Consider the following 12,056-nt stretch of genomic DNA (forward strand, 5'->3'; position numbering starts at 1 on the left):
AGATTTTAAGCAAGGCTCACCACCTGAGGCCCGTAGACTGGCAGGTTTGAAAAATTCGGCGGCGTAGACTATGCGTACCTTAACACATGATGATCACTGCTACTCTTCACGCATGCATACGACGCAACCGAGACGGCTCGGGACACCGCTGATTCATTACTGTCGTACTTCGTAAGGGTATATCCTGCCACGCATCGCGCCTAGTGAAGCCTCCTTAACCCCAAACTCTAGGAAATGTAGACCTAGAGTGTGACAGAGCATAAGAATAAACAGTCTCTCATTCTACGCTCGTGTCCTCACAGAACCCGTCAAGCCATTCATCGAGAGCGGAGGCGTTCAAAATCACAAGACTGGGGTGGAACGAGTTGGGTCACCGTCATCGTGCTACGCGGTGACGGTGCCGGAGAGCTCGTCGGCCACATCCTGTAGTGTCCTGCTCTCACTGCCGCTCCCGTCCTTGGCCCACGTCCACGCCTTCTGACCGGCGTTACTGCTGCGCTCGCCGGCTGCGACACTCGTGAGGACGACGGTTGGTTTGGCGTCGACGTCGCGCACGCCAAGGTGCAAGCCGGAGTGATTGCCGACGACGTCTTGAATCGTCGTGCCGACGATATCCAGCGCCCACTCGACGTCGGTCGACGATGCGGCGAGCTTGGCAAGGTAATCTGTCGCGAGGGCGCGCGCGACGGCTGTGTGGATGTACTCAGAGAGGGTGCGAAGCTCCGAGTACCCGTCTGCGAACGGTGCCGCCATGGCCTGCAAGGGCGACGAAGGCGGGAGAAGTACATGGTAGTATGTTGCTGTAAAGGGGAAGAGGAACGTCCGGCCGCGGATGGTGAACGACGTGCCACCGAGAATGACGACCTCTACGGTAAACTCAAGAGGCTGGAGCATATTCCGGACGAGAGTCTGAGCGCCAGACTGCTGATTAGGGCCGCTGGCGCCGGGCTCAACAGCCGAGAGCTGAGGCGTGCGGAGTGTAAATGACGACGGCAGGCCAGCCTTTTGAAGGGCCCCGACGAGGCCTCCGACATATTCCGTGCAGGCTCTGATACTGAGAATGGATTTCATGCGCGCAATTATGGGTCGGAGAAGAGTGTAGGTCTGTTGGCCGCGAGCCCGCGAGACGTGAGGGGGTATGGGACGGGTCCTCAGAAGTTCGTTGTAACGGTGAGCATAGCTGAGAAGAAGATGCAAGGACAGCAGCATCATCTCCGTCGTCCCATTTTCTGGCAGCGCATCGTCTGGAGGTGGGCAAGCCTCGAGAGGCAGTAGCTCAATGCTGATCTTGGATGACTCTTCGATCTTGCACGTCAGTCGTGACCCTTGTAGACGAACGTCGTATGCGGCCAGGGTGCGAGCCTCGCGAGTCAGCTCATGCCAGAGCTCCTGTGAAAATATGGTGTTGCGCGCTTCGAGCACACGAGACTCAAGGGAAGGGTCATCTGGGGACCGCCGCCAGGGGACCGATCGGCCAACGAGCTTGCCATCCTTTTCGTATGTGACAACGAGGCCTTCCGATACACCGCCAAGGCGGCCGAGGTCAAGCTCGATGGATCCGTCATCGCTTCTTCGCATGGGGGCCAAGCCGTTGCTCTTAAACTCGGGCGCAGCTGTTCTGGTCAGTAGGCGTACACCCTCTGCTTCGGCGGTCGTGTCGTACCTTCTGAAAACCCGAAGCGAACACCCAGTGTATGGCGCTCCTGAGGCACTCTACACATGGACCAGCCGGCCTTCTTGACCGCCATGACCTCCTCCCAATATCTGCTCTCCGTGTCCACCTCACGCTCCAGAAAAGAGCTGGCGGCCTCGGCAGCATTCCGGGTTTTGTTGATCTCCATCAAGGTCCAGCCAATGGCCACCTCTTCCTGAGCCTTTTCTTTGGCTTCGTCAACGCTAGGTTCGTCCAGTCTGTCGGCTCCAAGGGTGCCAATGCCCACCATGTCGCGAAGCTGCTGCGACAGGGTCACACTGGCCTGTGTAGGGTTCTGTTTCGAGAGGAGGAGGGAAAGGGTGTCGAGGGTCAGCATGGCCGTGTTACTTGCCATTCTGCGGTGTATCAGTACGCCTTGATGCCCGCTGAGGTCGCAGACAGGCACTTACTCGACATTTTTGAGAACCTCCATGCGGGCGATGTTGGGGTCCTTGCTGGCGGGGGCATCCTCGTCATCTGCAATGTCCGACATGTCCACGTCCTCTTGTTCCGCGTCATGGTCAGGGCTCTCTTCAGCCTTGATCTGTTCGCGCAGCTTGTCTTCTGTGAGGCTGCGAAAGCCGCCCGGGCGAGCATTGACGCGGGCGATGAACTCGGCGAGGTTCCTGGGCTGCCTGTCGGCGACGGGAAACGGCCGGAGCGAGAGCGGCGGGCCGGCTGTGGGTGCCATGGCTGCGCCCAGGGGTGGGAGGGGAGGGCGGCTTCAATGCTTGTTCCCCAAGGTCGCGAACAGAGGCAGAGGACCGGGACGCGCGTGGTGTGAGCAGCCAGGTCGAGCTAGCCAATGCCCAAGAAAGCAACGCGGGCTAGATGTGGATGGATGGATAGATCATGGCTGCGATGCCCTCTCCCGTTAGCAGGTTGTGGCAGAACACGAACGATGGAAGCTCGGCTGGGTTGGGCTGGGCTGGGTGGTGGGGCATCGCAGTGGCTGATGGCGCCTGTGGCTGGTGTGTATCGCTTTGGGCAGGCGGTGGGGAGGCGGGTGCTGGCCCCGCTGGAAGGGGGAAGGATGGGAGGGTGGGTGCGACCGCTTTGCGTGGGTTAGGGTGCGGTTTGACGCAGCCAATCGAGGAATTGGACAGGACAGAACATGCTCCGGCGAAGTGAGATATGTTTTTAAAGTCGATGACGGCTGCCCTGGTGCGCCCCGAGCATGCGCCCCTAACAGCGCGAAATCGTCGGTCTCGAGGTCGAGAGATGCCCGGGCTCGCTGCAGCGCGTGCTTCGCAAATCACCATTTCTCTCTCTTGTCTCCCTCATCCAAGCGACTAATACCCTGGAATAATGACGCAGCCGCGGATTGGACACGGGCGCGCCCATGGACGGATCCGTCCCATGCGATCCACCTGCAGCTCCGATGTGCCGCCGTCATCGGGGAGCTAGACCGCTGGCAGCTCGACGAGCCGCCAATAAGTTTGTCCCAGCAGGAAAATAGCTCTCTGGAAGCTTTGCCTTAGCGGCGGGTGCCACGCGCGTTGCGCTCCGCCGATAATGAATCCATTGCCTTGCATTGCATTAATTGACGCGCCGATAAGGGAAAATCTGCTGAGCAGCTGGGCTGCCCCTCGGTCGCAGTGACTGCCGCGTCCGCACGCAAAACCCCGCCGCTGCCACCTGGAGCCCCTCCTACCTCACGTTTAATAGGTACCTGCCGCCGGCCTACGCTTCCCGTCCTGCCGCCGGCGCGTCCCACCCCGCCAGCTGCCGCAGCACACATTCGCCAACCGCAGAGAGCATAAGATAAACCTGATTCACCTCCCTCTTGGCGTCTCGCCGCAGCCGTCCTCCTGCGTCATGCCCCTGTAGACGCCGTTTTCCCCAGACAAACATCCTACCGGCATCATTTTTGCATCTCTCCGACGCATCCTCGACTACTTGTGGCGGGCTCTGAAGCTGCCGGCCATCTCTGGACCGCTCCCCGCCACGACGACGACGACGACGAAGACGATACCGCCCCTAGACTCGCCCGCCGCCATGGCCGCCGCAGCGCCCAAGAAGAAAATCGCCGTCATGACCTCGGGAGGCGACTCCCCCGGCATGAACGCAGTCGTCCGCGCCGTCGTCCGAACCGCCATCCACCTGGGCTGCGATGCCTTCGCCGTCTATGAAGGCTACGAGGGCCTGGTCCGCGGCGGAGACTACATCAGGAGGATGGAGTGGCACGACGTCCGCGGCTGGCTGTCCGAGGGAGGCACTCTCATCGGCACCGCGCGGTGCATGGCCTTTTACGAGCGGCCCGGCCGCATGACCGCCGCCAAGAACATGGTCCTTCACGGCATCGACGCCCTCATCATCTGCGGCGGAGACGGCTCCTTGACCGGTGCCGACAAGTTCCGCGCCGAGTGGCCTTCTCTTCTCGAAGAGCTCGTGTCCAAGGGCGAGCTTACCAAAGACCAGGTTGCGCCCTATCAGCACCTGAACATTGTCGGCATCGTCGGCTCCATCGACAATGACCTCTCCGGCACCGATGCCACCGTCGGCTGCTACTCGGCCCTCTCGCGCATCTGCGAAATGGTCGACTACATCGAGGCCACTGCCTCGTCGCACTCGCGCGCCTTCGTCATTGAGGTCATGGGCCGCCACTGCGGCTGGCTGGCGCTTCTTGCGGGCGTCGCCTCGGGCGCCGACTTCATCTTCATCCCCGAGCGCCCTCAGCCGCAGGATTGGCGGGAAGACATGGGCAACGTGGTGACACGGGTAAGTGAATTACGCCAAGCTCACATTCAGCGCGGTCATGGAAAGGTTTGCTGACAATTTTCCACAGCACCGTAGCATGGGCAAGCGCAAGACCATTGTCATTGTCGCCGAGGGCGCCCGTGACAAGGACGGGACCAAGATTACTCCCGAGGACGTCAGGGATCTGCTGGCAAACAAGAGCGAGGACGGCCTCGGCCTGGATACACGCATCACAACCCTCGGCCACGTTCAACGTGGCGGGACGGCCGTCGCCTACGATCGAATGCTGGGGACCCTGCAAGGCGTCGAGGCAGTCCATGCTGTCCTTGAGGCCACACCCGAGACTGAGACGTGCTTCATCGCTATCAACGAGAACAAGATTGTGCGCAAGCCGCTAATGGAAGCAGTTCAGGATACCAAGGAGGTGGCAGCCGCGGTTGACGCCAAGGACTTTGAGAAGGCAATGTCGCTGCGTGACGCCGAGTTCGCCGACCAGTACTTCTCCTACCTCACGACCACCAACGTCATGGTCGCCGACCATAAGCTTCCGGAAAAGAGCGTAAGTCTGAAGAATAAGGGCGACTTGATGTGCGGCTGCTAATGAGGTTTTTGCAGAGGATGAAAATCGGCTTCATCAACGTCGGAGCGCCGGCCGGTGGCATGAATGCGGCTGTGCGAGCCGCCGTCGCATACTGTATTAGCCGCGGACACGAGCCCGTTGGCATTCACAATGGCTTCGCTGGCTTCGCTCGCCACCACGGTGACAAGCCCCTGGGTGCAGTCCGCCCCTTCAACTGGCTCGAGGTTGACGGCTGGGCCAGCAAGGGCGGGTCTGAGATTGGAACGAACCGGGAGCTGCCGTCTGACTCGGGCATGGATTTGATTGCCGACCTGATCGAGCAGTACGGGTTCGACGCTCTCTTCATCGTCGGCGGGTTTGAGGCCTTCCACTCGGTCGCGCAGCTGCGCAAGGCCAGGGAAGAGTACCCCTCGCTCTGCATCCCCATCTGCCTGCTCCCTGCCACCATTTCCAACAACGTCCCGGGAACAGAGTACTCGCTGGGCTCGGACACTTGCCTCAACGAGCTGGTTAATTACTGCGACAAGATCAAGCAGTCCGCCTCGGCGACCCGTCGCCGGGTATTCGTCATCGAGACACAGGGTGGCCGCTCGGGCTACATTGCGACGCTCAGCGGTCTCAACGTTGGCGCATCGGCGGTCTATATCCCTGAGGAGGGCATCAGTCTCGCGATGCTCAACGCTGATGTCAACCACCTCAAGCAGGAGTTCAAGAACGACAGGGGCCAGTCGCGCGCCGGCCGTCTGATCCTGGTCAACGAAAAGGCCAGCAAGGTTTACGACGCTAAGCTCATCGCAAGCATCATCCGCGAGGAGGCACACGACCGCTTCGAAAGCCGAGAGAGCATCCCCGGCCACGTCCAGCAAGGTGGCGCGCCGTCGCCCATGGACCGCTGCCGCGCGGTCCGCCTGGCCATCAAGTGCATCCAGCACCTCGAAGACTACGGCTGCCACGCGCACAACCGCGTCAAGAAGGACCCCAACAGCACGGCCGTCATCGGCATCCAGGGATCGGACGTTGTCTTCACGCCCATGAAGGACCTGGAGGAGCGCGGAACCGACTGGCCGAACCGAAGGCCCAAGACGGCACACTGGCTGGGCCTCCGCGACGTGGTAGACATGCTCGGTGGCAGGCCCGACTATCCCAGGCCGGAGCGGAGCTTGACCGGGCTGATTGCCAAGGACACCAAGCGCGGCATTGTCTGAGGGCCGGCTGGCGATTGCACATGAATTTGGAAAAGGAAAAGGATGGCCAAGACGAGGGTTTGGGGTTTTGCATTTTAGAGAAGTGCTCGGTCACTGCGGAGTTGGCGCTTTTGTTTTGTGCGTGTCTTGAAGCTCCAGAAGCCCTTCTTCGCCTCGGCTGACTCGACTCCTCGCCCTGTAAGCCCTGCGCCGGGGAACGTCCAGTCAACACGAACTCAGTCACCAACCGATATTGAGGTTTGAGCCTATTTGGAATTAGATTGCCTCGGCAACCGGGTCCTGCTATGCATTGTGTAACTGCTGAATTTCCGATAATGCACCTGCGCCGTGTGGTCGCAGTCTCAATCCAGCCTAATCCATGCCTCTGTCCTGAATATCCTCCTCTTTCTTTGTCCTTGTGTCTACTGGATGACCTTGATGCTCTGCCAGGTGCCGGATTGGTCACCGTAGACGTACTGTCTGGCGTCCTTGCCGGGCCCGTCGCCGCCGGCGTAGTCGACGATGCGGATGGCCCTGTAATAGGCGACAAAGGGCCCCTTCTTGAAGTCGGTGCGGCCGCCGGCCCAGTTCGCGACGCCATCCGTTGTTCCTGGACCGCCGGCTGCCCAGGTGCCGATCTTGAGCCTCATGGGTGTCTGAGGCATGTATAGGCTGGGGCCGCTGGCCTTGGCGCGCTCGTAATCGAGGTAGCGGACCTCCTTGTCGTCGATGAGCCACTTGAGGCCCTTGGAGTTCCACCGGAAGGAGTATTTGTGAAAAGCGCTCATCGGGTTGGACACGTCGTGGCTTCCGCCACGGCCACTGCCGTCTGTTCTGCCTCTGCTGAAGTAGGCGGACTGGACGTAGCTTGTGTCGGAGCCGACAAACTCGAAGTCGACCTACCGCCGTGTAAGCCGCTTGCCTCTGCACGCCTTCACAAACAATGTATCATGATAAGGGACGAGGACCCCCCTTCCCCTCGAGCGTACAATCTTGGCATCACATCCAGCCATCGCGGAGTGAGTAAGACTGCCAATGGCATGAAGCGAACATGCCGGGGGATGATGCCTGAGGTACTTTATGGAAGGAACGGGAGGCAGCTGAGTGTTGGCTCACCTCATCGAGATCGTCTGACTGGAGCGTAATCGCCGTCACGATACCTCTTCCGGGGGCAGCCTGGACCACTACGTCGATCTCGCCGAAGAAGACGTAGTCCTTGGACTGGAGGGTCGGCGATTGGTACGGCGCGCTGATATTAAACACGGCGCACTTTTCGCTGTATGTGATCTGGTCGGCGCCGTTGAACACGCTGATTGCCGGGCTGGGGCCCCATGCAAAGTCATGCTCCAATGGATATTTGCCAAACGCAGGGTCGGGGGGGCAGCCTGTTTAATAAAAGCAACAGCTGGTCAGTCCATCTATTTATTTTATTTGTTTTATTTTTGTCCTTTTTTTTGGTACTGTTCGTCGTGCTTGGGGTTGTGCTGCTCAGAGCTCCCCAGGCACACGCGGTGTAAGTGAAGCCGAGTCGGGGTTGCGGGGTGGGATGATGGAGGCGGGACTTAATTACTTTGCTTGGTAGGATCGCAGTCGGTCCACGTCTGGGCCGAGACGAGCGACAAGGCTGCTGCTGCAAGAGCCAGCGCGATCGACTTGGTGAACATGATTGGCGGGCGTGGGATGGCGGGCTTGCAGGTGCGCGTTTCTTGGGTTGGCTTTCCTTGAGTCCGGTGAGAGAAGGGAGGGGGACGGGCGGACTGAGGATATTAAAAAGTAGTCAACGATGCAGGCAGGTCTGCGAGGCCAAAGGGGAGGAGGAGGCAGACAGAGACAGACCGCCGGACAGTCCACGGGATGATACGGTCAAACGCGCAAGCGAGCGGCGAAGCAACGGCGGGCAGCGGGCCACGACGATGGGCATCTCCGGGATGTGGGCACTTTGTACTTTTGTACGAAGTCAATTGTAGGTCGCCGGGGGAAGGGATGTTTATTGCGATTCCATCGTCCGTCCACCTTTTCCACGGCGCCCCGCCCCGTGCCCGCCCATCGATCCCACGCAACGCAACCCCGGGCTTCTTCTGGATCCAATCCATGGGTTCCACCGCCTGGCGTTCTGCTTGGCATTCCAACATGAGACGGCCTTTTTGGGTGTTGGATACATATGTACGTCGGCGGTCCTGCACTCCTGCGTTGTCTTATCCGCGCGCTGGCGTTGCAGCCAGTTGCAGCACCACCACCATCACCACCAACCCAGCAGTGCTCAACACAGTCACAAGGCCCTTTCCCCCTTCTCGCCTTTGTCCAGCTCCTCTGCTTTGTTCAGCTCGTCGTCTCAGGTCAGGCCCTCGAAACGTGGGAAATGGGACTCGGGCCCGGGGCTGGCCTCGCCAAAGGGGGGGCTTTTTGCCGCATACAATGGCGTCCCGCGCCTTACTTCGTACGATGTTTACACGATACCGTACCCAGCCAATGGGGGCGGGCGGACACGGCTTTGTATGTCGTCGCACGGTTGCGAGGGGCGCCGGCTGCACGCATGCACGCATGCATGCAAGCACAAACGCACGAACGCACGCACGCACGAAGAGGGGCGGCGGCGGTTCCTGGCGCAACGGCGCTCCTCACCTCAGCCAGGAGCAAGCAGCCTTTGATGGCGAGGCGAAACGACAAAGATGCCCATCAGAGGGAGGCGGAAACTCTGCAGCAGTGCTCCCCCTTTCTCTCTCGCGCCTTGTGCTCGGGACATCCAGGTCCTATGGTACTTACCACACGGCGTCGCCATTCACAAAGACCCCAAAGTCTTGCGCGACAGCTCAGACCCAAAAAGCAATCCCTGTACTCGTAACAGAGGCCGACTGGGCCGCAGGTGTCCGAGGCGCAATGCAAGGAATAGACTTTCGATAGTACTTGGTGCAAGTACATAGTCTGAGAGGCATGGAGCGAGTGAAAGGCGGACAAAGTCACAAAAATAGGCTCCGCCGTGCATCCCCCACACCACCACCCCTGCGGCGCGTGCGCTGGATCCCGATTCGAAGAAGAGCCGGTGCATGTGGCTCGATCGGCCTCCCCGTCCGTGTTGCTGGGTGCTGGTGCCGCGCGACGGGCCCGGCGGGCTATCGAGGTTGCAGACGCCACGGACAGAGGATAAAACAAACATGTGTCGCTCCACTGGCCCATCGTGGTGGCTACGGCGGCCACGGCACGGACGATGGAGGCACAGACAACGAAGACAAAAGATGGCGACGGTGGAAACCGACAAGGCGGAGGAAGATGAGGAGGGGATTGGGAGCAACCCGGAGTTGTCCCATGCGGGCGCACATGACGGCTTCTCTCGCATCTGCTCACAAGGATGCGCGTCTAAGTTGGTGGTTGGTGTTCCAGTGCAAGAAGTTGGCCGCGCGGGCAGATAATCGAGTTCTATCGGTCGACAAAGGGGCGGAACATATACAGTACTTCGTAGATTTCAGACCGCAAGAATAACGGACAATCCTCAGCAGGTTTCCGGGTCAGCGGCGTCTTGAACGTCATGTCGCCAGCCGGCCCCGTCCGATACGAAGTATCTCGTACAAACAACAGCACCGCCAAGTGCGCGCGAAGGACTGCGTACGCGCACACGACGCAGGGAACTCAAACAACTCTTGCTGTTGCTGCTGAAAGAGGTAGTAGATTGTTTGCTGTGGACCAGAAGGGGGGGACCTTCAAATCTCCGTGCACCGCAATACCGATACCCCCGGCCCGCACGCACCGGCCGGGTCGGTTTTCGCCTCGCCAGCGGGGTGGCCCCCTGGGGTGACCTGCGACAAGCCCTTTTACTTGATTGCGTTTTGCTTGCCTGTTTCGTGGCTTTGGGCCTGGGTTTTACGACAAGAGTCACAAGACAATGGTCTGATAACTTGGCGCTGCAACCAAACGACACGGAGAAACTCGCGCCACGACATTGTCGGTGTGAGTTTGCTTCGCGGCCTGGGCGATGGACAATCTTGCGCCTAGAAATTCTAAAGGGGGATCTTTTGCTCCGAAATATGAGCCGAACTGCCAAGCTTCAGGAATAGAGACATATTCGCGCGCCAGTTCTTCGTACTTGACGTAAAGGCAGGTGGTCGATGGCGGAGTTTCGTGGCATGGTCTGTTTCCAGCCGGCAGACGAGAGCCCCCACCAGTTCGTCTCGAGTGCTTCGCTACCTCTCAGGGCTGAATTACATGATCGCAATGCCGAGGTTGGCGAGGGTGCGTGCCTGCCCAGCCGAAAGTGAACGGCATGGGGACATGGAGTCTTCAAGCCATTGGGAACCCTGACACGTCCTCGGCGACTCCAAACAGACATGTCGGTTTAAATCGTCTTGACGCGCTCCCATACAGCACCATTGACGTGCGACGAAAATACTCTAATCCTTGTTTTAAACGGCCGTCATTGTGCGTAGAGAAACCGGGCTCCGCTCTTGTGCTTGATCCATCTTTCTCTCACTCCCTCCCTCCCTCCCGCCCTCCGCCGCACCGTTCTGTTCTCAACTGTCCAGACCAGAAACCGCGAAACGTGCTAATGAAAGAAGACACAGCCCTTCTTTTTCGTCTCAGGATAGTACTTCGCCCGCCGAGTGTCATGATGTGTGAGTCTGTCCGTTAAACACTCGCCAGCCCGGAGTGTTCTACACACTGGGCGTGTTGGTCGGCTCGCTCGCGTCTGTTCGGGGGCTCCGGACGACAAACCGCACCGTCTTTGTCTTCTTGTTCGCAGACGGGTCCCTCTTTTCCATGGTCTCGGGGCTCCTCTTCTTGAACTCCTCGTCGTCGTCCCAATCGCGGAAAGAGGCGGTCGTGTGCCCCTGCGTCGATGTAGGCTGCGGCGTTGACATGGCTGTCGACATGGCCGTCGTCATGGTCGTCGGCGTGATGGGCTCACCCTTGTCGGTTTGGGGGCTCCGGACGACGAACCGCACCGTCTTTGTCTTCTTGTTCGCAGACGGATCCCTTCTTTCAACCTCGAAGTCTTTGTTGAGCCTCTTATAGACATCCCCATCATCTTCATCGTCATAAACGTGGGGGGCAGGTTTCTGAGTCGGAGCTGGCGGAGGCGTCGGCTTGGCTGTCGTCTTCGTCTTCGTTTGTGTCGTCTTCGTCGTCTTCGTCTGGGTCGTCTTCGTCGTCGTCTTCTTCTTCTTCTTGCCCTTGTGCTTTTCTGGGGACGGCTCCCGCTTGGACCTCATGTCCGGAGCGGGCGTGACCGCTGGACTGACGGCAGTCGCCCTGTTCCTCTTTCTAGCATACGAGCCCTGGTTGTTGCCGACGTCTGGCCTCTGTTTAAGAGCTGCCGTTAGTACTGAATCTTCGTGGCAAGCAGGTCACTGGTGTGTGAGCCTCACCTTGAGCTGCTTCTCGCACGTGCAGGCCCTGCACTGCTCCATGTAGAGCGGGTTGACATAGTTCTCGCCGTCGCAACGCGCGGTAGGTGTGTAGCAAACAGCCGGGAACGTCCGTGTCAGTTCGCGGCCGCATCGAATGGAATACCATACACGCGACTGGCTGCCCGCCTGGCTGCCCGACTGGCTGTGACACATGTTAGCCTCCATTCCGTGTCTCAATTGTGGCCCCCCGGGGTTGACGAGGATCGAGAGATTTCTTACCTGCCACTGCCTGGGACGGCTCTGGCGACGTTCTCTACACCGGCGCCCGAAGCATGGCGAGCGGCCGCGGGTGAGGCGAGGCCGCAAGTCAGCAGAACCGCAACCTGGGCGAGGTGCATTGTGGACGTGCTCGTGGAAATGGCTCCACGTTTAAATGTAGAAGCAGAACAGATTTATTGGCAGGAGTGTAATGGCTCTGCAAGTTTTCTTGGATCGGTTTAGGAATTTCCGTGTGCAAAAGTGTACGGTGTCTTGGCAACTTATATCCTTGGTCTTATCTG

The 12,056-nt window shown here is 59.4% G+C and overlaps 4 protein-coding genes across 4 annotated transcripts; 1 reads left to right on the top strand and 3 right to left on the bottom strand.

Moving 5' to 3' along the window:
- Positions 1-384: 384 nt before the first annotated feature.
- Positions 385-2,384, bottom strand: PLICBS_003339 (RNA polymerase II mediator complex subunit; the record flags this gene model as incomplete). The annotated part of the gene is made up of 3 exons (XM_018323078.2): positions 385-1,613; positions 1,664-2,049; positions 2,104-2,384. 3 exons carry the CDS (start codon positions 2,382-2,384, stop codon positions 385-387), a joined length of 1,896 nt encoding a protein of 631 aa, XP_018178308.2.
- A 1,307-nt stretch (positions 2,385-3,691) lies between these two features.
- PLICBS_003340 (6-phosphofructokinase, alpha subunit) lies at positions 3,692-6,178 on the top strand (the record flags this gene model as incomplete). Its single annotated transcript, XM_018323079.2, has 3 exons — positions 3,692-4,414; positions 4,482-4,952; positions 5,009-6,178. 3 exons carry the CDS (start codon positions 3,692-3,694, stop codon positions 6,176-6,178), a joined length of 2,364 nt encoding a protein of 787 aa, XP_018178309.1.
- Positions 6,179-6,579: 401 nt separating this feature from the next.
- On the bottom strand, positions 6,580-7,821 carry PLICBS_003341 (uncharacterized protein; the record flags this gene model as incomplete). The annotated part of the gene is made up of 3 exons (XM_018323080.2): positions 6,580-7,056; positions 7,274-7,542; positions 7,728-7,821. 3 exons carry the CDS (start codon positions 7,819-7,821, stop codon positions 6,580-6,582), a joined length of 840 nt encoding a protein of 279 aa, XP_018178310.2.
- Positions 7,822-10,800: 2,979 nt separating this feature from the next.
- PLICBS_003342 (uncharacterized protein) lies at positions 10,801-11,894 on the bottom strand (the record flags this gene model as incomplete). The annotated part of the gene is made up of 3 exons (XM_018323081.2): positions 10,801-11,448; positions 11,515-11,698; positions 11,776-11,894. The coding sequence occupies 3 exons, from the start codon at positions 11,892-11,894 to the stop codon at positions 10,801-10,803; spliced, it is 951 nt and encodes a 316-aa protein (XP_018178311.2).
- Between the last annotated feature and the right edge of the window lie 162 nt (positions 11,895-12,056).

This window comes from Purpureocillium lilacinum (genome assembly GCF_023168085.1).
Source record: "Purpureocillium lilacinum CBS 284.36 DNA, scaffold_2, whole genome shotgun sequence".
NCBI lineage: Eukaryota > Fungi > Ascomycota > Sordariomycetes > Hypocreales > Ophiocordycipitaceae > Purpureocillium > Purpureocillium lilacinum.